The following is a 23,836-nucleotide window of genomic DNA, read 5'->3' as shown; positions in this document are numbered from 1 at the left end:
TTTGATTTAGCGGGTAAAATTATGCGTTATCATGTGGCTGAGATTATAGATGTTAATTATGGTGAAGTACACAATGATTATCTACCTGGAGAGATTATATGTTGATGGAGATCTTTCTAACATAATACTCCTCCTATGTACTATGAAACCGAAAAAATAACGAATATTTATCTGCTTTAATGCGCTCGCTATTGTTTTTAATTATAAGCTTTATGAATTATTGTAAAATAATCAAAACATTGTTTTGCATTTTGTGTACAATTTTATAGTTATTTCCCGATCTAACAGATTTGTTTATATTCTAAAAGATCCGTTGCAGACTATTTTTTAATATTTTATGCCGCCGTTTGTGTATATTCTTTTGTATTTGATGTTATTTTAAATTTATTATTAGTCCAAAGGGATCTGAGTCCCGAAGGACTATTACTTTCGTTTTGGCATTTTGCGTCGGACTCCTATAAATGTCGGTTCACTTTTCAAACTGTTGCCACAAAATGTTAGAGTCCTGCATTATATTTGAAGAAATTAAACAATGAAAAATCTGCATAAATGTATGCATATTTCTCACATTGTGATAAAACAACGGTATCTAGAGCCATGCAATTTTGAATGCCGTAATCCTACTGCGAAAATGAGCATTTGAAATCCCAAATTTGAAATTTGGAATTTGTTTTATTATCGATTTCATATTTTGTAAAACTTTAACAAGTCGAACTTTTGAGTAACAAACTCAACGATTTAAAAGCAAGGAATGGCAACAATCTACGGGGGAGAAAAAACCTTTTTATCTTCATCGCGTCGAACTGTGTATTGGAAATTCTAAAGATAAGCTTATTTTAAAATTATTTTGCGACATTACTATTGAACTAAATTTTATGGTTTAAGTGCAAAGAGCATGATATTTAATAAATAAAGGTAACACACAAAACATTAAGAAAACGCCCCTTTGGACGTAATTTAAAATCTGAAGCATTCCAGATTTTTTTTTTACAAATTTAAAGCTTTTTTTCTATGCGATTATTTTATTATAATTACATACAAATGGTTTACATACAAATAGCTTGTGAAATATCTGCATATAATAGTGGTGAGTGTAATTGTTATAAAGGCAATCTATCAAACTTTATCAATTTTGTGACAAATGTAGCACAAAACACCGAAATATTAGCGAACAAAGCATCAGCAATTTTTTTATGTTATTGTACATGAAATTTTCTATTTATGGAGTTTAAGATAACTACAATGAAGTAACCTCCCTTTTTTTCTTTCTGGTGTATCTTGTATTCATAGTAAGCGCCATACCTGAAATGGATATAATTTGTATATTTTCAGTTTGCATCACTAAGTATTTCCCAAAGATTTGGGTACCCGCACTGAAAGAAGGAATTTTTCAACTTCATAAAAATTCTGATCTAGAAAATCTAGGAAAATGGTATCTGAGGTCTCTCACTCCTGTTTTTGTACCAGCTTCTTTACAGGACTTAAGAGTCAAAGCATTTTAAGTGCCCTTTGCGGAAAATTTCTGCATAAATCATAAATATTGGTACCTTATCAGGTGTTAGAACTTCAGTCTCAAATGCATGGTAGCCAGCCTTCACTAATCATTGAAGCCATTCATGCTTGCCAAAAATTTGCGATAGTTATAAATAAGTGTTTGTTTGAATTCACTTTTAATGGAATTGCAATAAGTGTATATACTGTAATAAAGAAATAACCGGAAGTAACACATTATTACTGTATGTTTGTGTTGAAGGATTAAAAATTTGATTATTGGTTATGTAATGCATTCAGTAGCGGTGTTGCAAATGAAATTATGAGTATGATCATTTTAGATGAATTACACGTCTATTTCCCACTTAGTAATTTGGAATTATGCTTAAGAAATGTGTACAAAAGCTGCTTTTGCAGCTTTTAAGGTAATGGATTAATATGCTCGTTGAAGTTAAACGTTAAAGTGCTATTTTGATATATTTGTTACAGGTAATTTAGAAGATTTGCACTTTTAACCTAACCGAGTATTAACCTGTTTAGTGTATTTAATAGCAGAAATAGGGCGTGTTTATTCGTTGCTTTTATGTGGGCTACTTTTGACACACTGCTGGAGACACCAACTCTGTATTTACCGTACAACATTCTGGAATTGGTGAAAACTAAAGATTCCTGGGTTGGCCTGAATTATCAATATTATTGGTGTGAGTAACACACACACATATATATAAGTTTCGCCTCTGCTAGTGAGTGAGACAGAATAGTTAGGCTGAGCAGACACGAAAGAAGTCAAAGCGCTTGCTGTTTACCTCAGTGGAAAAGGTGGCAGTTTTAGAGCAAATTTTGAGCTGATATATTTTGAATTTGATACTTGCAGCGTTATTAGTGACTTCGTCGTGTACTATGTGATTTTGTTTCGGAAATGAATTTACGAAACCTACTCCTTTTCATCTCATATAACCTTTTAATATTATGTACCCAATGATAATGGAATTATATGTATTTCATCTTTATTTCTGGACTTTCCTAAACGCAATTGCAGTTATGATATAAGATTTTGTTTTCCTCAGCATAAGATTGTTTCATTGAGGAAATCAGCAACCAGCATGGACAAGTATAACTCGATACATTACTAAATATTTTTAGTTTGTACCCTAAATTTAAAAAAAAAAAAGAAACAATTTACTTAGCTGCCGATTGACGATGCAGTTCTAAGTGGAATTATGTTTGAATACCTGATTTATAAAACATAATATTTTGAAGAGTAAAGCATTAAAACATGAATTTATCAAAATATAGGCATCTAAGTAGGCATTTTGAATGAAATACCAATTTTAAGTATTAAGATATGATAAATTCGTTTTAATAAATGCATTGACCTTCCAATTAACTATCAGTGCATGGATTACATATAATTTGAACATTCTTAGACCAGTACTCTGAGAAGATGAAAAACTTTTGATATACTGTGAAAAAACGTTTGCTTGTTGATGCAATGAGTCTTGTTGCTAAGATTTGGAATGAAATAGAAAAATTAATTTATGGAGAAATCCGATCTCCGATTTTGCCTGGCTGATGAAGCGGTAACAGCACCAGAGCCTACTGAACACATTCCTCAGAGCAGAGAAGCTCGAAAATATAATATTTTGAAATAATTTCATTGTGACATTATTCAGTTATAAATATTGAGAACTAAAATAAACAAAAGGATTATAAAATATTTTTTCTATAAACTTAATTTTAATTGTAGGTATAGTAAAATATTTAAAACTATTAATTGTAGGTACACCGTACAATATCTGCGGCTCAACTATAAGTTAGTAGTAATTTTGTATTATCTCTGTTTTCCAGTTATCTGTGCTTATCTATGCATTAGATAGCCTGAAAAACAGAGAATTCAGTAAAATGTAAAAAATTGGTATGATGAAAGGTGAAATAAACTATGTTAATTTCCCGAAAATCATCAACTTTTATTTATCAAGAGAATTTTTTATTTTTATTCTTTCCTCAAAATGTATATTTTAAATTTTTTACAAAAAAGGCGTCTGAAAGTTATATTAAAGCATATTAAATTTAAACTATGATTCAATAAAAGTATTTACATCATGCGGTAATTGTGTACGTAGTTGTACACACCAGCTTTCGTCAACTTCAATACTTCATTTTATTGTTTATCATTTGCCTGCTAGGTTTTTCTTGATTCTTGAAACTGTCTTTTCATTCTCTTTCAAGAAATCAGATGCAGAACGAACTGCTGTTAAATATTTAGCTTTAACCAATGTGTGCCTTCTTTAACAATCTGGAGGCATAGAACTATGGATGTATTCATAATAATTACTGATATATTTTTGTTTTGTTAACATTTTCAAAACTCGTTTCGAACTCCTTTTTATTTGGTTCATTTTGTTGATTTTTTTTTTACTGAAAGCGGATTTGTCACAGTTGTTAATTCCGAAAGGAAAAACCTCACAAAGCAATAATCTACCACCTCCTGCTTAGATAAAAGCAATGGAAAAGATGGAGAAAGAGGGCTCAAAGTAACTGCGCATGCGTCGCGCCATCAGGTGCCTCTAGAACGCGGGTAGCGCCTTTCTTAAACGATTTTGTAGACATCGGAAAAGGAAAGTTAGCATCCGAATTTTGAGTGCTTCAGTCGCATGATGAGGAGATAAATCTGAACGATTTTCTTGGCTCCAGAGCTCACACGAAAAGTCAACTATGGCTTTGGAGAAGGTGTTGAATCCATTACGATTTAGTTCTTTTGCAGTGGACTACTCCTATAGATCTTTATGGTGGACAGCATTTATATTTGCCATTTTATTTATATTGACACTTTGGTATTACATTTACTATAAAATTCAAGTCAGTATTCTCTGGAAAGCTCCTGGGTCCTCAATTTCTCTGCTATCTCAAATTATTGCCGGAATGGTAATCTTAAGCTCTGTCGCTCAAAACAAAGTTGCACATTTTAATGTTGGTAAGTTCTTTAACTTTGTTTTCATATACATTTCATCCTTCCTATATTGTTCACATTTCTCTAAGTTTATAAAGAATTTTTTAAGCTCATTTGCCTGCCAGTTTCTAAATACTCTCAAAAACTGCAAATTTGTATGTCAGGCGGAAGTGCATGACTTCTATTAATAAAGATCATCCCTATGTTTTTAAAGTAGTTTTGTTTTTAAATAAGTTTAATTATTTTCTGCTTCTAACTTAAGCATATAGGCTGCATTTAATTCATATTAGGTTTCCTTAATTTCATTATTGCTTTTAAATACTCTTAGTGAAACGTGATGGGGTATTTGAAAAATATATCAATGTAATTCATGGTATGAAGCGCATTTTAACAGAATAAGTTGAATAATAATAATATCACAAAATCTCGCAACAAGGAATACCATTTCAAAACCTTTCGACAGCAAGGAAAAATATAAGTTGATTTATATATTTAGAGATTTCAAATTTTTTATATTAAACTCGGTGTTTAATATTTAACAGCAAGCAAATGATAGTGTCTCAATTTGGTTTCCTCAGCTGCAGGACTAAAATAATTTTTCTCTTGTAATAATTTTATTACATTTTTAAGTTATGTATTGTCTATCGCTATTCTTACTTTTAAATAGAATATGCTGAATATGGTATTTTTAAATAGGCTTTTGGAAGATTTTTGTATTTAACTGGCCATATTTAATTACAATTTTTATTCTAATTCCTTAATATAAGTTTACTTATGCAAAGAAATTTTGAAGCTATGATTGAATATTTTGTTTTCGAAATGCAGTTGCTTTCTCTACTCGGAGGGAGGTGGAGACGATCGAATTTTTTTTAAAATCTAAATATGTCTTAAAAGGAATAGTCAATTTCAAAAGGAATTTTAAATAAACTAATTTAATGAATTGTTTATTTTAATTAGTTTATGTACACGTTTCGTGAAATAAATTACCAAATATATGATTTATGAGCTCAAGGATCAAAAGAAATGTTTCTTACAATATTTTCTCTAATATCTCAAAGAGTGGGTTGGTTTCAGTTAACTTTATAATCATTTCCATTACAAATAAGAATTAAAACTGTGAGACTACATTCTTACCAATCGAAGTTGTATAAAACCTTCTATTTTTCTTAAACACTATAGATGTATTTTGCTCATCAGCTTTAGAAAGTAAATGACAGGAAATGTCATCTTATCTAGGCTTCATAATTACAATTCGGGCCATTTCACGTTCAAAACGTTATTCAGTAATAAAGATTTAATCTTAAGAATTGGCAATAAATATTATTTCTATTAAGGAAGCGAAGCGAGGTATTTGTATGATATTTTTAATTAAAAAAAATAATTATTCGAGATAGAGATGATGATCTGAAGTCTTTAAATTGCAATTTAATTTTATTTATTTATTCTTCTTTTACTTCACCTTATTATATTTCCTTTTATCACAGGAAATCGACGACAAATTTGCGTGCAAAAGAAAACTGTAGAAACTTAAATGTTTTTACTGAAATAAATCATAAAATCAGTTAGGTTATTTTAATAACGCAATGCACATAATGGCTATCTATTGGGAGGGATGTCTTTGTGGAGGAACTTCTAAGGGAAACTGACTCCTGCGCATGTTGCATAGGCAGGCCATTCAAACGAAAGCACGCATACAGCCAGGTCGTTCGCGCTGGTTATAACTACTATAGGTCGGTGATTTTAACCGCTTGGGGTGTAATTTGAGTATGAATATTTGAATACGGTTAAAGGAAGAATTTGCAGCAATATTCCAGTGCAAAATGATTGACATTTTGTTTCTTATGGATCGAAATGTAATATTTTTCTACCAGATTTAGAAAAGAAACTAAAATGCAAAAGCCTTCTTCTTTGGCAATCCAAAATTTCATGTTGGGTTAAAAAACTTCTATGATATTTGCCCCGGGACCAAGAAAATGTTAATTAACAGTGCCTTTGATGATTTTCCATGTAAGATATGAAATAGTTTATCTTTCACTTATTTTAAGAACTGAAATATAAACTATTTCCTCTCAGGCTTAATGAGCATTTTACTAATTTGAACTTTTATAGGGATCATATAAATAGTCTAATTTTGCATTTACAGATTGGTCCATAGTATTGAAATAATACTCATGAAAACTCCATACATTATTTTAAAGAAGATTTAATCGGAAATGGATGTCCAAAATGCATTATCAGTTGAACTGCAAATGCAGACCATTGCCTATGAATATTAATTATTTATTTATAATACGGTCAAACAAACGATTCGAAGGCTGCAAATTTCAGAATTGTAGGAAAGAAATTAAGATTAATTAAATAAATCATAGTAATTTTTGTATGTAATAAATTAGATACCGAAACCTATTAATAAGCAAACTGAAAAAAGTAATTATTTAGAAAATTACATGACAGAAGCAATTCTGTTTTGTATCAACCATCGTTTGGGAAGAGTTTATATTCATAAAGGCAAACACAAGTTCCTAATATAATATTAAAAGATACTCATAAAAAGTAAATGTAACATTTCATCCGAGTGAAATTATTTCTCTGGCTTCAAAGCGTTTACTCTTTAGGCATCTTTTCATATAAAATTTAGGCAATTGTTGTTGGCTCCTGAAGAAGAAAGCCTACGTCTGACCTCCTTCGAAATAAAGATACTTTTATTTATTCATCGGCTAAAACAAATTGCTTACTTTTTTGCTTAATTTTAAATGTCATTAGATTGCTTTCTCTTCGTATTCGATATCCACGGGTTTTGAAAATGTTTGCTTATTTATTACGTTTTCCGAAAACTACGGTCTAGGATCATGAGTATCCTTGAGATTTAATACCGTCAATATATAAAATCACAAGACTCAGTCAATGACTGACAGATTTTTTTTGTGTAGTTTCAATTTATTTATTTATTTATTTTTTTAATATTTTTCCTACAGCACATTACATTTAACACTTACAAGTTTGAGTTCTTAGAGCTATCATCCCACAAAATGACAACCTGTCAGAGCTGAGATGATGTAGTGGAATTCGCCAGTTTTCTTGAAGTAATAGCTTCAAGGCTTGCAATTCCTTCTTTTTTAAAATATTTTCTTAACGTACTTTATGTTTTAAGGTTTTTGTGAATCTAAGCAAAATAAATCGATTCTTAAACTGCTGTCTCTTACACTATCATTATATGTCTTTCTTGATCTAACGACTGATAACAAATGTGTGGGATTAGCATGAACTTATATTACATACTAATCATTCTTAAGTTTTGTTTCCACATCTAGATTAAATGTAAATGTGCTTCAATTTCATTGATGTTGCAAGGCAACTAACTCTGTTGCAGATTAGGAGCGAAATTATAAGGGATTACTCAAATGACGACGGACGTAAATACAGGTTTCAAAGTCGGTCAGTGTAATTTAAAAGACTGTAGTGATTACTAAATCTCCTCAGGAAGTACCTTTAGAAAAGCACTCAATGATAAACCTAACTATAGCAATGAAATAAATTAAAGACTAAGCGGACAATATGCAAAAATTAATTGGGGAAGTGAAGGAAGAATATCATGGCAATGAAAAAAATGTATTTTAAGTAAATTGAAGTTGAAGGAAAAAAAAAAAAAAATGTAAGAAAACTTTAAAAAAATAAAAATAAAAATCTGAAAGGTTTTCGATTTTAAATTACGTCCAAAGGGGCGTTTTTTAAAAAAAATTTTGTTACCCTTATTTATTAAATATAACGTTCTTCGCACTTAAACCATAAAATTCAGTTCAAGAGCAATATCGCAAAATAGTTTTAAACTGAGCATACCTTTAGAATTTCCGATAGGTAGTTTCATGCGCTGGAGATAAAAATGTTTTTTCATTATTATGCAGAGTTTTCATTATTTAATTTCTTCAAATATAATGCAGGACTCTAACATTTGGTGGCAACAGTTTAAAAAGTGAAACGGACAATTATACTGAGCCAATGCAAAATCGCAAAGCGAAAATAATAGTCCTTGAGGAACAAAGCCCCTTTGGACTAAAAAAATACATTTCTAGAAATGGAGAGAAAATTTTTCTGTTCGATAATATCTGTAATTTTTATGTTATGAACAAATATGTAGAGCATTGGCAGCTGGATTCCAGTTCTTCCAGTTCGTTGCAATAAAGTGAATTTCGGTGTAAAATGTATCATCTGAAATTGTTGGCTTCCCAGTACACATACAGGCTGCATGGCCTTTTACAGTTTTGAAAACAATAAAATCGTTTCTCTTGTACATTTATAGTAGCAGTTGTGTTTTATTTTAAAAATTTGTCCGTATGCTACAGAGCTGGAATAAGCGCTGTATACAATACATAATCATACTTGTCAATCAGATAATACACATTTTCACAATGGACATTCAAAATTTCTGGTGCTCGTCAGCGGCCGAGAGATAATATCCCTGAACACTGATAATTTGATCCGAGGTTTAGACGTTTTCTTTGTTTTCTCTATGTGTGACATGTTTACGAGCCAGTTTCCCTTAGAAAGTGCTCCACGGCGGCATCCCTCCCTTTAGGCAGATAGCTCACGAATGTTTGCCATAATCGAATAAACCAACTAAACCAACATTCAAAGTTTCCTTCTACGAAAATGCGACGTAAGAGTTGAGTATTTAAGAGAATCTTTTCCAGCCACTTGCGCCTTTCGACACGTTTTTTTCCTCTAATATTATTTTGACTTTGACTCAAAACGAGACTTCCGATTTTTTTTTATTTTAAAGTAACGTAACGATATTTAAAAGGCCCATATGCTTAATCTTGCCTTCTTATGTTCTATTCTTAACAATCCTAATTTCAGTAAGAATGAAAGAGTTTGAATTATTATGAGAATTAATAGGTCATAAATTAAATTCATGAAATTTAAATAAATCCTGTATTATACCAAAGAACTATAAGTTCAGGAGATTGTTTTTAAGAGCAAACTAAATTAGGTAATTGTCTTTTGACGTCTTAAATAATGAATACAGCAATATCAAAAAGGAAATTAATCGTATATTTTAAGTAGAATATAAATGGAGAAGTTTGAAATAAAGTAAGGCCTATTAGAGTATTGAGCACATACGCGAAGGAAAAAACAAATCCGGTTTCAAAATGGTTCGACAGGCTAACTGTAGGATTCCAACAACACCTAAATTTTTCAAATTCGCAGTTCAACGGAAAGATTAAAATGAAACACACAATAAAATATTATGCTTGCTCTTATATTCCGGTGTACGAGTTCGTCCAAACTTTCTATATTTTAAGAGGTAAATCTTTCCCCAAATACACAGCTATTCTTCTGCCTCGTGAATGAGCAAAAAGGGGAGTAGAAGAGAGTATTCCTCGTTTTTCTCTCTCTTTACTCTTACTTCCCTCTCTCTCATTGCCTCTACTTTAATTTTCAAGGCACTGTTTTAAAATGATTACTAGTTAAACGTGTTTTCAGCTGAATTTCGATTCATAATTGCTCATATATCTTTCCAGGCACTTTTTTTCTTTTTTCAGTTGGTGTTGGAATTTTGATATCCTACGACAAACACCAATTGAACAATATCAAATGAAAAAAATAAACTATCTTACCTTTTCTCACTAAGTGGCGTCATGAAAATAAATTTTACAATTAATACCACAACAAACTAATGCAAAATATGATGTTAAAGAAATAGAACCTTAGATGAGCGGCACATATAAAATAAATAATCCTCTTTTATATAATTTTGATCAAATTTAGCTTCTAGAACAAATGATTTTTTAAAAAAGAAAAGCTCTTGAATGGATGCAAAATGAACTTTGCAGCCTTTAATGCACAATTACGTTATCATGTGCAGTAACAGAATATTGTGTAAAGCAATCTTCAAAACCTTTCGTTTTTAAAAAGTACACTATTTTGTTATACTTGTATAAAGCAATAACAGGAATGTTTTGTCGAAAATTAAAAAGTGTTAAAAATCTAGTTATAAATTTTTTATTGACTGAATTTCCACATAATTATAAAAATTCTTATTGCTTTACGGCATAGCAAGTGTTTACTTCACATTTAATTCGCATTTTCACTTTTATGACTACCCTATAATCCCATTTCTAAAAAAGAAGCTTTTTCAGACCTGACTGTGAAAAAAAAAGAATTATCTAAGAGCGCAAAAAATTTCAAAATTGTACTATTAAACAATAATATTAGTTTTCTTCTAATATTAAAATCTTATTATAACTAGTATTAAAATCTTGTAAAGATAAATTAATCTGATGATAACTTTCTGAAGTTTCTATTTTAACACATGTGAAATTCTTTTATTTTTATCTGTCTGAGTTTAAAAGTAATATATTTAAAATATTACTCATTAATATCGTTTGCATAATCATTTCCAAATTCCAATTTCAATCACAGAAGGAGCCCAAAACAACTACACTGGTAGTTCGTTCTGGGTTCTATTTCTGGAGAAATGTATGTTCGGTATGGTTTATTTAATTATGGCAGATCACTCGAGAGCTATCTGTCTAAGAGGAGGGATATCCTTCGTGAAGAACGTCTAAGGAAATTGGCTCGTATACACATTATACATGGGAAAACTACGAAAATGTCCGTGCAGCTAGCCCATATGGTAGAATTCAAATCCCAGATCAAATTGCCAGTGTCCAACGACTTTTCAGCTTGGTCACTAGTGGGCGGAGAACTGTAGGAGCTGACTGCATGAGATCTCATGTTTTTAATATATAAAATAAATATGGGCCAGTATTTCTTATAAAATTCTTAGCGAGGGCAGTCCATTCTGCCTCACTAATGACAAAATGCATAACAACGCTGAATATTTGTAATTTGACCCGAATTCAATTCCTAGCAAATAAACCAAATGAATAACATAAATATTAGGCAATCATACCCGTTTTTGCGCCTTTTCTCATTTTGGCACAACAAATTATGATTTGTGATCAAATACAGCTGTTTTTCATTTTATTTTAATGATTATTGCTTAAATTAATCTTGTTATTACGTGACAAGTAGGACATACGTAAGTTCTAGATAATACTGCTCACCATACCCTGCCATTTCCTCAATCTGTTCTGCAGACAGTTCATCACTTGCATTGGCTTGTGTACTAATTATCTTATTTAAAAGAATTGCCTTCGAGTTCAAAAGGCCATGATGTAATATTTAGCAAAACATAAAAACATCCGTTCAAACATGTCCCAGCAAGTAAAAATTCTGGCAAAAGTGTAGAAGGGACTGGAATTAGCAGATTTGTTATTCATCCATGTTCATACTTTCAAAAACTACCAAACAGTTATGTTTTTTGCTTGATTTATATATGATAAAAATTTTTGTCTTTAGTTCATGTTGAGTTTAAAATAACATCTAAGAGAGTGATGTCTGAAGCGCTAATGACAAGTTAAAGGTAAGTAACGTTAGCATTTGTTACAGAGAACGGTAGAATTCTTTTTTTAAGTTAATATTAAGAGTATGAAAATATGTAATTTTAAAGAAAATCACATGATGCATAAAACGATAGTAAAGTGTTGCCTTAAAACTTAAATTTTACAACTGTATCGCGAATTTTCTAGGATTGAAATGAAACACGTACCGTGAAAAATTTTAGTAATTAAGGGTTCTTCATCACAAAAAGTTCAAATGGAACAGTTTTCAAAAATGCAAATTTAGTAGCAGAATCGCTTGGTCTCAACAGAAAATTACTTGTTTCATACCTTCAACTTATTTATTATTGTAAAATTGTGTTTAAGTTGTAAGTAAATGAATCAAACGGTATTTTGTTTGACTGGAAATATACAGTTCTCATTAATTTTACCCTTATACATTGCTAAGTACACTATGTACTCCTAATTGATAATAAATCTTAAAATCATGAAAAGTTTTAAGTAGGTCAAGAACTTGTCAAATAACATTTTAAAATATATCTGATATTTATCGAGATAGTTCTTAGTATTAAAAACCCTTCGTTAGTGAATTTGTGAAAATAATTATTGTTGGAAAGCATTTTTAGCGTAAGGACCAATCTCTCAATCTTTCATCTTCTAAAATTACTCAGAAAATGTTTTAATACAGTGGATAAACTGAAGTTTGTTTTTAATTCGACAAAATTTGTCAACTTATTTCATGATTTTAATCGTTGTCTAGTTGTAATTTCATCTCTTAATTTTTTTTTTTCACTGCCACCTTTAAGTCCTTCAGTGCGTGTCTTTTTCTATAAACCTTTCTTTTCGGATTATTTTCCTTGACAACTTTCGTCATCCTTGAATGCACTATTTTATACTATGTAAAATACAAAAAAAAAGAGTGAGAACATAAGTTTTATGGCGATTATATTAACAATAGTGATTAAAAAAAGATATAACAATGCAAGAAATAAATAAGAATGTAAGATGTACAAAGCAAACGATTTAAAAATGAACAAATAGATAAAGAACATTAAGAGAAATAAGATAAAGTGTAATCAAGTAAAATTAAATTTAAAAAGATCTTTTTACTTCCGAAACAAGATTCTGAAATAAAATAATGTGCCTGCCGAGATTTTGATGGAAATGCAAGGAAATACTTGCGATTTAAAAATAAAATGTGTACTATAGAGCTGAATAAAATGTTACAAAAGTGTAAAGGATATAAAATTGGTAATATTAATGTGGAAGGAAATAACGAAGTACACAAAATATTAAAGATTAATAATCGGAAGGACAAAATTCAATATATTGGTTGGATTCAAAGAAATTAAAAAATAATATTGAAAGAAAAATAAGCATAATTAAATTTGAAAGAAGTAGCACAGCTCTGCTCTTTATCGATTTTGAGCCATAATATCTGCTGATTTTACAGTTATCGAATTGCTAAAATTATAGAGTATAGGTTGATAAACGTATTAACAGAAATAAATCGTAACGATAAAATTTTCCCTCACCTGTCCTCCTATCATTATCCTAAGCTTCCTACGCTTCACAAGCCAAAGATATGGACTAGTTTCACTAAAATGTACAGATGGAAATAATATATCATATCACAGAATTTACATTTTTTGAAACAAAAACAAACAATAATCACATATATTACTCATATGTCCATAAAAATCATCTTCTTTTGTATTTAAATAGTGTATGTTATAATGTTTTTAAAAAATGAATAATAATTTAGTTATAAATTTTTTTCAATGTTAAAACAACTCTTATTTATAACTTAAATTTCCATTGTTCATCATATCACTGATTAAAAGTTTCCATCTGTTAGTTATATGTAGGTAATTATCTTCGTGGCGGACTTAATTATATATATATATATATATATATATATATATATATATATAAAATTAGTTTCTACCCATTATCATTTCTTTATGTAATTTAAAACACAATCAAATGAGTATTACTAATGTGGATGGGTTTTAAAATGACACAAGATTTTCACTGCAGCTTTTATAACTTTCTCTAAGAGGAAAAAAAAATATATGAACAAACCAGAGTTGGAAGAGTCCTTAAGTCCTTTATGTTTCAGTTCCTCCCCCTTCCTCTGCTTCTGCAAAGTAAAACAAGTAAAAACGGCTTCAGAAGTCTTTCATAGTGTGAAGTTGCTTTTACTTGATTGATGTCTTAGAATGAACTTGATTTAATTTTTTTCCTTATAATACGGCTTTAGATTGCCTTCAACATGAAAAGAACATGAATTACCGAAACTTACGGACGGACTTACGGACTTAAACCAGAAAGCTTTGTGACCACGAACACGAAACTGTCGTCTGAACTAAGCCTTAAAGAAATTGCTTTGTGCCCATCTTACTGATAACGAAAATTACGAGAGCATCCATGGAAGAGTCCTTTCTCAGGATTTGAACCAGGGCCGAAATACCAGTGTTTAGCGATTTCAACTGCTGGTAGCATCTCTTTGGAAGTCAAATTAAAGTAGCATAACCGAGAATTTGGATGTTAGAAGAGAAAATTAATATATAGAGAAAAATAAAACATTAATTAGTTTGCTTAAAGTCGGGAGATCCTTGTGGCATTTGAAGAACGTTAAATTATTTTCACCATGTTGATCAATCCATTGATGCGGGAGTTTGTCATCAAGTAGCAAAGTGTCTCAATGGCCAATTAAATGGAGCCCCATCTTGATGAAATATGAAATTCGTGGAATATTTTACATTTGAGGAAAAAATTTACAACCGCACCATATCAAGACACGATAAACGTAGCACAGCGTTCTCAAAAAGAAAAAAAAAACATGCCTACATATTATTCTTTCCTATGAAATAGCGGGGAAAATTTGTAGTTCTGGAGAATCCCGTTTCTGCTCAAGAAAGCGTGGCAATTTCGCATGTCCCCTATCCAAGCATTTTGCCAGTTTACCATATTGTAAAAATTAAGTATCGTTTCCACGATAAAACATGGATGATAAAATAATCAATCGACTTGTGATGTTTACCATGCGACTACAAAATTCTTATCGCTTTATATAATGTCCTTTTTTGAATGTTGCAATACCTGCAAACGATATGGTCTTAATTGCAACTGTTATCGTAAATTCTTCCGAAGAATTAGCTGAGGAAGACAAAATTCTCAAAGTGATTTGGTGATTTTGCAGGCTACTGATTTGTAAGCAAAACTGATTTTCGGTACCATTTCATTAGAAATGCTTGTGAGTTCGGCCGATATCATTGAACTGGTTAATATCATCACAAAACGTTCTGGCGGCTTGGCGGATGTGTAATATTATGCCTTCTAAATCTTGTTGCTCCGTATTAATGGATGATCACTTAATTCATGTATCTGAAAGCACAAAATGCCTTTTTGCCGTATACTCGTCGTTTAACAAATGGAATTCACATCTGTTACAAGATTTACTACAAAGAAAATCTATAATTATAAATTTTAAAATTGAGATATTTTATTTCGTTTGTCTAAACGTCAAACACAAGCCTGAGATACAACTTAAAATTTATATTACCACAAAACTCGATGAAAAATTTGTAATAAAACTGCATTCTAAATTATTCGCTCATTTTTTGTGTTTTCTAAATTATAACAATTTGTTACATTGTAAAAGTCAATCCGCTGTTTAAAGGATTAGTTCTGATGCTAATCTATTAAATCCTTAAATTGGTTATCCACTTTATACCGTCCCATTGGGCTTTAAGTATAAAATTTCATTATCTAACTCAAATAATCTAAAACTAAAAATTGGTAAGGCTAATGCCAGCTTTTTTAATGTATTTTTAATTATTTTATGAAGTATTAGATTATTTTTCAAAATTGTCACGAAGTAAAGTATTTCTTCTTGAAGGTGTTTTGTGGTATTGCATATTCTTTTTATTCTAAGTAGCTGTGAATAAATTGTGTTTAAGATGATTCTTTTGGAAATATTTGAATTGGTTAACTTTAGTGTAGAAAAAGTGAATTCTCTTCTCTTGTCGTAAACTTTTATAAAAGTGTAATCAATAATATGTAAGTCAAGGTAAACTACATTATGTTGCACTGTATTTGTATTATTTAATTTTAAGCAAGTGGGGTAGATATTAGCAACTTCTATTTTGTTGTGGTTGTTAAAGGCTATTATATATATATATATATAATAGCGATAGATATAACGATAGATGTGTTGGTAAAATTTATGTTCTACTTTACGGAGTGAACGGACAAAGGTCAATTCTTTTGTAAAAAGGAATAATTCACATACAGAACTGGAAAAATTACCTCACATTGGAATTCCTTGAATTTGTTTAAAGATGCTATTGTTAAATTGAATAAAATTATTGAAAAGCACGCTTGAGAGAAAAAGTTGCCATTTTTCGGTACTTATTATTGTAGAAATTTGCGGAAATATATCCGGAAGAGCAAGTAAGTTTGTATATATTTCTTGAAGTGGTAAGGTAGTATAGAGGTTTTCAAAGTCGTAGCATTGTATATGGTCTATTTTAAGTGAATTTATAGTTTTTGGAACTAGCTCGTTACTTGAAATCATCCAGTTGCAATGTAGATCCTTAAAATCATAGTTATTAATTAAGTCACGTATAAGGCGAGGTTTTTGTGCAAAAAGATAATCTATTTCTTTAAGATAACTTTTGGTACTTTTGGCAATGAACCTGAATTTAACAGGAGACTTATGAAATTTTGGTAGTGCATAGAGATTGACAAATCTGTTATTATATTTTTCCGGGGATGTATTTTTAGTCTTTTATGTAGTGCGTTAAATTTATTGAGAAGCATTTTAGTGCTGGTAGTAATTTTTTGGTAAATGCAATTGTTATTTAATCCATTATGCAAAAGTTTGAAGTAAAACGTTTTTCAAATAACACTAAAATTGTTGCTGGCTTTGTCAATTTTTGAAATGGTAAAGTTATCTTGCAGTTTTTGAATAAGATTATTTAGTTGCTTTTTATTATGTAAAGAGTTGGAATAAGGAGTCTTGAAAAGTAAATGTTGAAATTCTTTAATTAGTGCAGCTATCCATTCAAGAAAAGTAGTAGTAGGTAAATTGTATTTATTACTAACTAAGATGATAAATTTATCAAGATCTTGATTGAATTGTTTGAGGCAAAAGTGCTTATTGATACTGAAAGTAGGACGAAATTTAGTGCCAAGTTGTAAAAGGGCTCGCAATTTTAATTCTTCAATGATATTGAGATCTCCAGTGATAACATGTTGGTGGAAAGGATCGACATATTTATGGTACATAGGCTGTTGGCAATTACATATGCTATTTTCTTGTACATCGTGGTGGTTGATAATGAGTTGACCTAAGGTCTTTTCAAACTTAAAACAGGGCTTAATTTGAAGTTGTTGGTCAGGAAGCAAGTGTTGCTATTTTTTAAAAATGCTTGGCATTTTTAGTTGATCGTAATAAGGGTGCTTGAATTGTACAGTACAAAAAAGTTTTTTGTGAAAAAAATTACTATTCTTTAGTTTAAAATTGCAAAAGTCAATAATCAAGTCTTTAACTATTTGTAAACATTGAGAATGTTGATCTATTATTTTAATTAGATTCCATAAGGTAGTATTCTTAAACGTATGAAGAAGTTTAATGGCATTCTTAGCGAATTCTTTATGGTTAAGGTAGGAATGAAGATTTTTAATTATTAATTTTAGATCTTGTGAAGAAAAAAATTTTTTGTTTTTGGAATCACCTCCTCTCGATCCTCTGGTAGTAATATTGCTAAAAATTCTGAATTGTCCATATATTGAGACTTCTGTCGGTCTATTGGCGGTATTACTTAGATAGGCATTCAGTCCGTAAGGATACAGTGACTTTTTTTTAAGTATGTAAATGGATTCCTTGAACAGTCTAAGTTTGGTGTTTGGTACAATATCAAGCACAGTAATTTCTATGTTATCAAAATTATGTATATTATAATGCTCAAGAATTGCAGTATGCTGACTATTTTTTGTGAGATTAGCATTAGCCTTACCGGTTTTTCAAATCATGTCGCTTCATTTAATTATCTCTATGTTATTGATCTGAGCCAGTGAATTGAAAGTAAAGAGGGAGCTAGCCTGCTTTACAGTGTTTTTTGGAAGGAAGACTAACTTATCGTAAAAGTGGAACTGTAAACAGTTTTCGGTAACTCAATAGCTAAAACTTAAAAAAGTTAAAAATCAAAATTCATCTAAAACTTACTGAAACTTTTTGCGCTTATAGCTGCTAAAAAGAAATAAAATTGAAAAGCTAGTAAGTATTGTGCTGTAAGACCTATTTGGTCTTAAAAATTTTTTGCGCAATATGCTGCAAAAATGAAATAATATGAAGAAAAATTGTAGTGAGCTCGCCAAAAAGTTATGTCTATATTGTTTTAATTATTTTTAAGGTGGATTAAAAAAATTGCAATAAATGTAGGATTGAATGTTTCAACAACAAATGAAAACAGAGAAGTTCAGCGCTGAGAAATCGAGTTCAGCACCTAATTGTCTGTTTTCATGCAGTATCTGTGATTTAAAATAATCTTTTGGAAAACTATACACATTGAAGAAATTCGTAAATTTAGGATTCTTAGCAATATCCTGAACCAAAAAAGAAAAACTTATTGATTATCTGCAACTGCGAAATATTTTCAAGATGTACAACCGCTTCCGCTCTTTCATCTTTCAAAGATGTATAACCGCTTCCTCTCTTACATCAACTTTTAGCGCTTCCCCGGGCTTGGAGAAAACCGGCGTAAACCAGTTGATGACTGAGAACTTACCTATAACCAATTTATACAATACTTTCACTGCTAACCCATTTTCCGTTTAGTAGCTATGAAAATAGCATTAAAAAATGCTCTCACGTTTTGTTAGCTTTTGCGAAACTTCCGATTCTTTTTATCTGTTTCTACCCAAAAGCCGGTCTGTCTCAGCTGTTAATTTCTAAAATAAAAAACGTCAGTCCTCGTAACTACTGCATTGGTCAATCTAGGGGAACGAGAGTGGAAAAAGAGGGCGTAGAGCAACTGCGCATGCGTTTTATCGGCCGCAGTCATGATAGTCGGGTCGCGCCAATTCTTAAACGCTTTTGTTACAGCAGGAAAGGGAAAGTTTGTTTCCGATTTTTGAGTGGGTCAGTCGCATATCAAGAAACCCTTTCGATGGTGGAGTAAAGTTTCTAATGTGTTGCTAATATTTTAGATACGAGCAGAAATTATGTCTGCGGAGAAAACATTTTATCCAGTGCCTTTGATTTCATTCATAACGGACTATTCCTACAGATCTTTATGGTGGGCTGCAATAATATTTATGATTGCATTTACTGTGACTTTTCTGTACATTAAATATAAATATTCTAGTCATGCACTTTTGGCTGCTCCTGGTTCAAATGCATCGAATTTTTTTGTGGCGCTGGCCATAGTGAATGCTGTTTGTCGCAACAAAGTTGCACATCACAATGTCAGTAAGTAAACGTATTTTACATATTCATTGCTAATTCACATGGAATTTCTGTTTTTCATACACATCTATTTGTTTATTTAAAAATTAAACAATTTGTCTTTCACAGCTCATAGATTTTGAGCTTCCTGTCATTGATTTCAATGAAGCAAAACGTATGCTTCATACGCTTCCATATAAGGTGGACATAGAATTAGAAGTCTCGTATTTAATTACACAGAATTAAATTCAATACGAAATGTGAGAAATATTTAAACTAATGTAAAATAAACATTGTAATATTATGAGATTTTTATGAATTTCTAAAGTATGACATTTATCACTTTTACTTGTCAAACGTTAAAGCATTTTCTGAGCAAATTACCCCAAATCGAAACGCTCAGAAGTGTTATTAATTTCGTTTTGGCATTTTGCATTGGTTCACTATAAACGGCGTTTTATTTTTCAAATTATTGCCACCAAATATTAGAGCCCTTCATTATATTTAGAGAAATAAAAGTAACGGAGAATCTGCACGAATGTATGTATGTTTCTCGCACTGTGAAAAAACAACGGCACCTGGAGACAAAATATTTTTAATAACGTAGTCTTCCACTTAAATATTGGCATTTGGAATTTGTTTTATTATCTATTTCATATTTTGAACATTTAACGAATTTTTGATTAACAAACACAACAATTTTAAAAAGAGCAATGGTAACACTGTACGGGGGGGAGAAACTTTTCTATCTTCAGCGCGCGAGACTGTGTAGCCGAAAGTTTAAAGATACGCTCTTTTTAAATTATTTTGTGCGTTGAATTGAATTTTGTCATCTAAGTGCGAAGAAAATGATATTTAATAAATAAAGGTAACTCACAAAATGTTTTAAAAAAATGCTCCTTTGGACTGATACGAAATCTGAAAGCATTCAGATTATTTATTTATTTATTTTTCTTGTAAACGAAATCATTTTCTATTATTTTGAGATTATTTATCTAGCCACGGGAAAAGAAGATTGTTTCTTACAAACAGAGAGAATTTTGAGCTGTCTTGAGGTTACTTGGTTATTTTTCACTAAATAATGAGAAGAGGATTTTTTTTTTTTTTCTTTGTTATTCATTTAGTATTGTTTAAAACGGCGCGAGATACAAAATCAGGTTTCATGTTCTGATCAATTTAAAGCTTACTAAGCAAAGACGCATTTATATTTTCAGTAGAGAATTTTCCTACATATGTTTTAAGTCGTATCTGTAACTTAAATTTAGAAACATGTCAAAGTAAATTTTAAGATATTTTCTCTTTGGAACTTTTTTATTAAAACTTATCCGTTTTAATTTCCTGGAATACCTTTAAAATTGCACGATTATTTTTTATTTTATTTATTTATTTATTTTGCTTATAAAATATATATTACTTTACAAATAAGTTCAAACGTGTGTTATTTTTTTTTTCGAATTAAAGTGCAGTTAATTGTAAAACTTTAAAGCACTGGATTACTAGTTCAAGATTACAAGGTTTATATAGCAAAAATTAAGAATTTCAAACTTAGTTTATGATACATTTCTATAGCATATGTATAATTATGTTGTCGATGAAGCTAATTTTTTTATTGTTTTTAACTTTATTTATTTGATGTTTGAAACTTTGTAGATGTATCAGTTTATTTTATTCCATTATAAGAATTTTAAATCGAGGATTGTTGAATAATTCTAAGCCCCAAATTTTATGTTCTTTTGGTCCCATTAATGCCGTTATAAGTTTCAGAATTTTTTTTCATCTTGATCTCGCATGACTTTTGTGAAACAAAGAAAGGCTTATTTTAAACTCTTTTTATTCGTATTAGTTTTAAAGGTCTATTTGACTTCACTTAAGTAAACTTCAATGCACGTTAGTAACCTTTACTAGTTTCCCACGACCTTTCGTGATTTCTTCTTTGATAAACAGATACTTCAGCTAAGCTTGACACATAGATAATGTAACTATATTTTATTCTTGTGTGCAATAATTCTACCAAATTATTGATCTTTTAACTGCCCTTTACATTAATTAATTTAGAAGTTTCTCAATTTGCAATGTGGAGAGGGCGATGATTTAACGCGTATGATTATAGGTTTTAGTGTTTCTTATTTAATGACAGTAAATCACCCAGATACATCTTTTACGTATTTTGAGTGCATATTCATGATAATAAAATATGCGGCTATAACACGTGTTATAAAATAATGATCTGTGTATAAACAAAGAGTTTCATAATCACTTTTTTGCGATGTAATTTAAAGTAGGATTTATTGCACAAACTTATATAATTATCTCCTTGTGAAAAACCACCTTTCATTTCTTTTATTTCCTTTCCGCAAGTAAGCCAATAGCACCAAACATTCTGCTGCATTTTTATAAGCCCAGTTTATCACGGCAGATTCATTTTGCATATTCCATATCCGATTAAGACAGTTTAGGGATTCTATGTATAGCATTCTTCCATGTCTTTTCAACGCCTATCTTCCTTATCTGTGTGAGAAGAAAGTCATAAAAATGTAGGAGGATTTGTTGTTGGCTGTTTATGCGAAATTACTAAAGGTGTTTACACTATTAATATATTGCAACTTCTACCTCAAGAATCTTGTGAATAAAGTAATATTATGTAATACTAAAGATTACATAATTATTATATTATTATAAAATCAGAATTTTTTTAATAAAACATTTCGGTATTTTACGAATTGTATATATCCAAAAATCAAACCAATTATATTTACAAATTCATATTTACCTTTTTGTTTAAAATAAAATGGAACTAATGCAGCAATCCTTTAATAGAACAGCTTTGATGAAATGTATATATTAATTAAAAAATCTATAACTTATCTTGCAGATAATTTATTCTTTGATAAAAACATTCGAAATAAATTTCTGTAACAAGATGAACATAATTTTTTCTAAGATTCATGATTCTTCAATTTAAACTTAAACGCAGAATTTTTTTACTAATGTATAGTGCTATCATTATTAGTTATGAAATTCAAGTGGGAGCAATCGATAGGAATGCAGTAATTTGTGTTATGAGTGTTTAAGTGATACGGTTAAGCGAAAAGTCTGCAATAAAAATATACTTGAACGTAGATATCCGCTTGCAGAAAATTCCACGGATTGACACTAATTGACAGAAATGGAAAATTATACTTTATCTCAGATGATTAGTTTCTTATGTAACTTATAATCGTTGGCTGATTACTGTATTAATGAGATAAATGATAAAATAATAAATGATGGATTTCATTGTTATGCTGTATACCTTTGTAGTTTATATAAAAATATTATTTTAATGCGAATTATTGCAATAAATTAACAAAAGCTTCAATTCTAGATTTATTTCTTTTTATTGGTTTAGTCATTCCTTTCGCTCTTGTATAGCCCTCATAAAAATATTTTTGTTCTGGAACACTTACGGCTGTCGCTGTGTTGCATTTCTAATATGCCAGGGTTAAGATCTATTCCTCAGAGTCTGTAAAACTATAAATCGTCATCAATATGATTATAATCAGAGTTGCTTTATCAAGCTATTCTCGCAGCTCTCCAAAACAAAAGACTCACAGATAACAGAAGCGTCGTTTTCCTACTATGAGCTAATAGTCAACATCTTCAGGTTGTGTTTTAAAACACACAGAACTAACATTTGTTAATCTACACGTAATTGAAATGCTCAAGGTTCGAATAAAGCATTACTTTGAGCAGCTGAAGTAAGTAATGTTTGAAGAAATGTCCCCATGTCTCCCTCCCCCCCCAAAAAAATAAACAAATAAATAAATATAGATCACTTAAATATAATTGAGGTGATGACAAAACCCTATTTTCATTAGAAATAATTGTCTCTTAGAAATCATTACTGGCAGCATATTGTCACCACTAGTTAACGTTCAAATGATGGCAAAGTATTTAAATTATTCATAATGAAAATCATTCATTATTATAGTTTTATTTAACGCAACAAAAAGAAAGAAGAAAATAAAAATAGGATCTTGGTATGTATGCTATATTTTTCATGTCATGCCAATGTACATTAACTATATAATCTGGGGAAATTTCTCTCTAAATTAATCATATGGTTCTTTTAAAAAATCAATCTATTTTTATACTTCAAGATATGTAATATGTAAAATTATTTATCAAAATTTTAATTATTTTAACTAGCGCAGGAAATTTTTAGCTGATTAGAAATTAGCTATATATCTAAAAATTGAAGTTTTAATGTAATTTCGAAATTTTTTTAAAAAAATGCAATGAAATAAAAATATGAATCTGGTGTCTAGTTTTCTGTTTTCTAAAAATGTTATCTCCGAGAAGCCGGTTGGAAAATATCGTTTCTGTTTATACAGAAATGTGGCAGTTCTTCCCTTCCCAGTTCTTTACTAAGTGAAAATTTACTTCGTCATATTTTATTTAATGTCCCCTTTGTTTCTGATATTAATTCTATGAAAGTATCTTTCTTTCATTTACAATTATTGTTTCAATTAGTTTGCATGAAATTTCTCCAAATAA

The 23,836-nt window shown here is 30.2% G+C and overlaps 1 protein-coding gene across 2 annotated transcripts in view; it reads left to right on the top strand.

Annotated features, from left to right (window-relative positions):
- Nucleotides 1–4,091: 4,091 nt before the first annotated feature.
- The window catches only part of LOC118184289 (cytochrome P450 4c3-like), a 162,302-nt gene continuing 142,557 nt past the window's right edge, over nt 4,092–23,836 (top strand). Inside the window, exon 1 of one of the 2 annotated variants that reach the window (XM_035353940.2) lies at nt 4,092–4,465. In XM_035353940.2, the coding sequence (XP_035209831.2) occupies nt 4,207–4,465 (259 nt within the window). In that variant the 5' untranslated portion in view covers nt 4,092–4,206. Of the gene's footprint in view, nt 4,466–18,961; nt 19,325–23,836 lie in introns of those variants that run through there. The other variant, XM_035353941.2, reaches the window with a different exon arrangement.

Source organism: Stegodyphus dumicola, chromosome 1 (genome assembly GCF_044657685.1).
Source record: "Stegodyphus dumicola isolate Sdum_Otavi_A_Nest chromosome 1, ASM4465768v1".
Taxonomy (NCBI): domain Eukaryota; kingdom Metazoa; phylum Arthropoda; class Arachnida; order Araneae; family Eresidae; genus Stegodyphus; species Stegodyphus dumicola.
The sequence above is the reverse complement of the archived record's forward strand: the minus strand, read 5'-3'. Positions and strand labels throughout refer to the sequence as shown.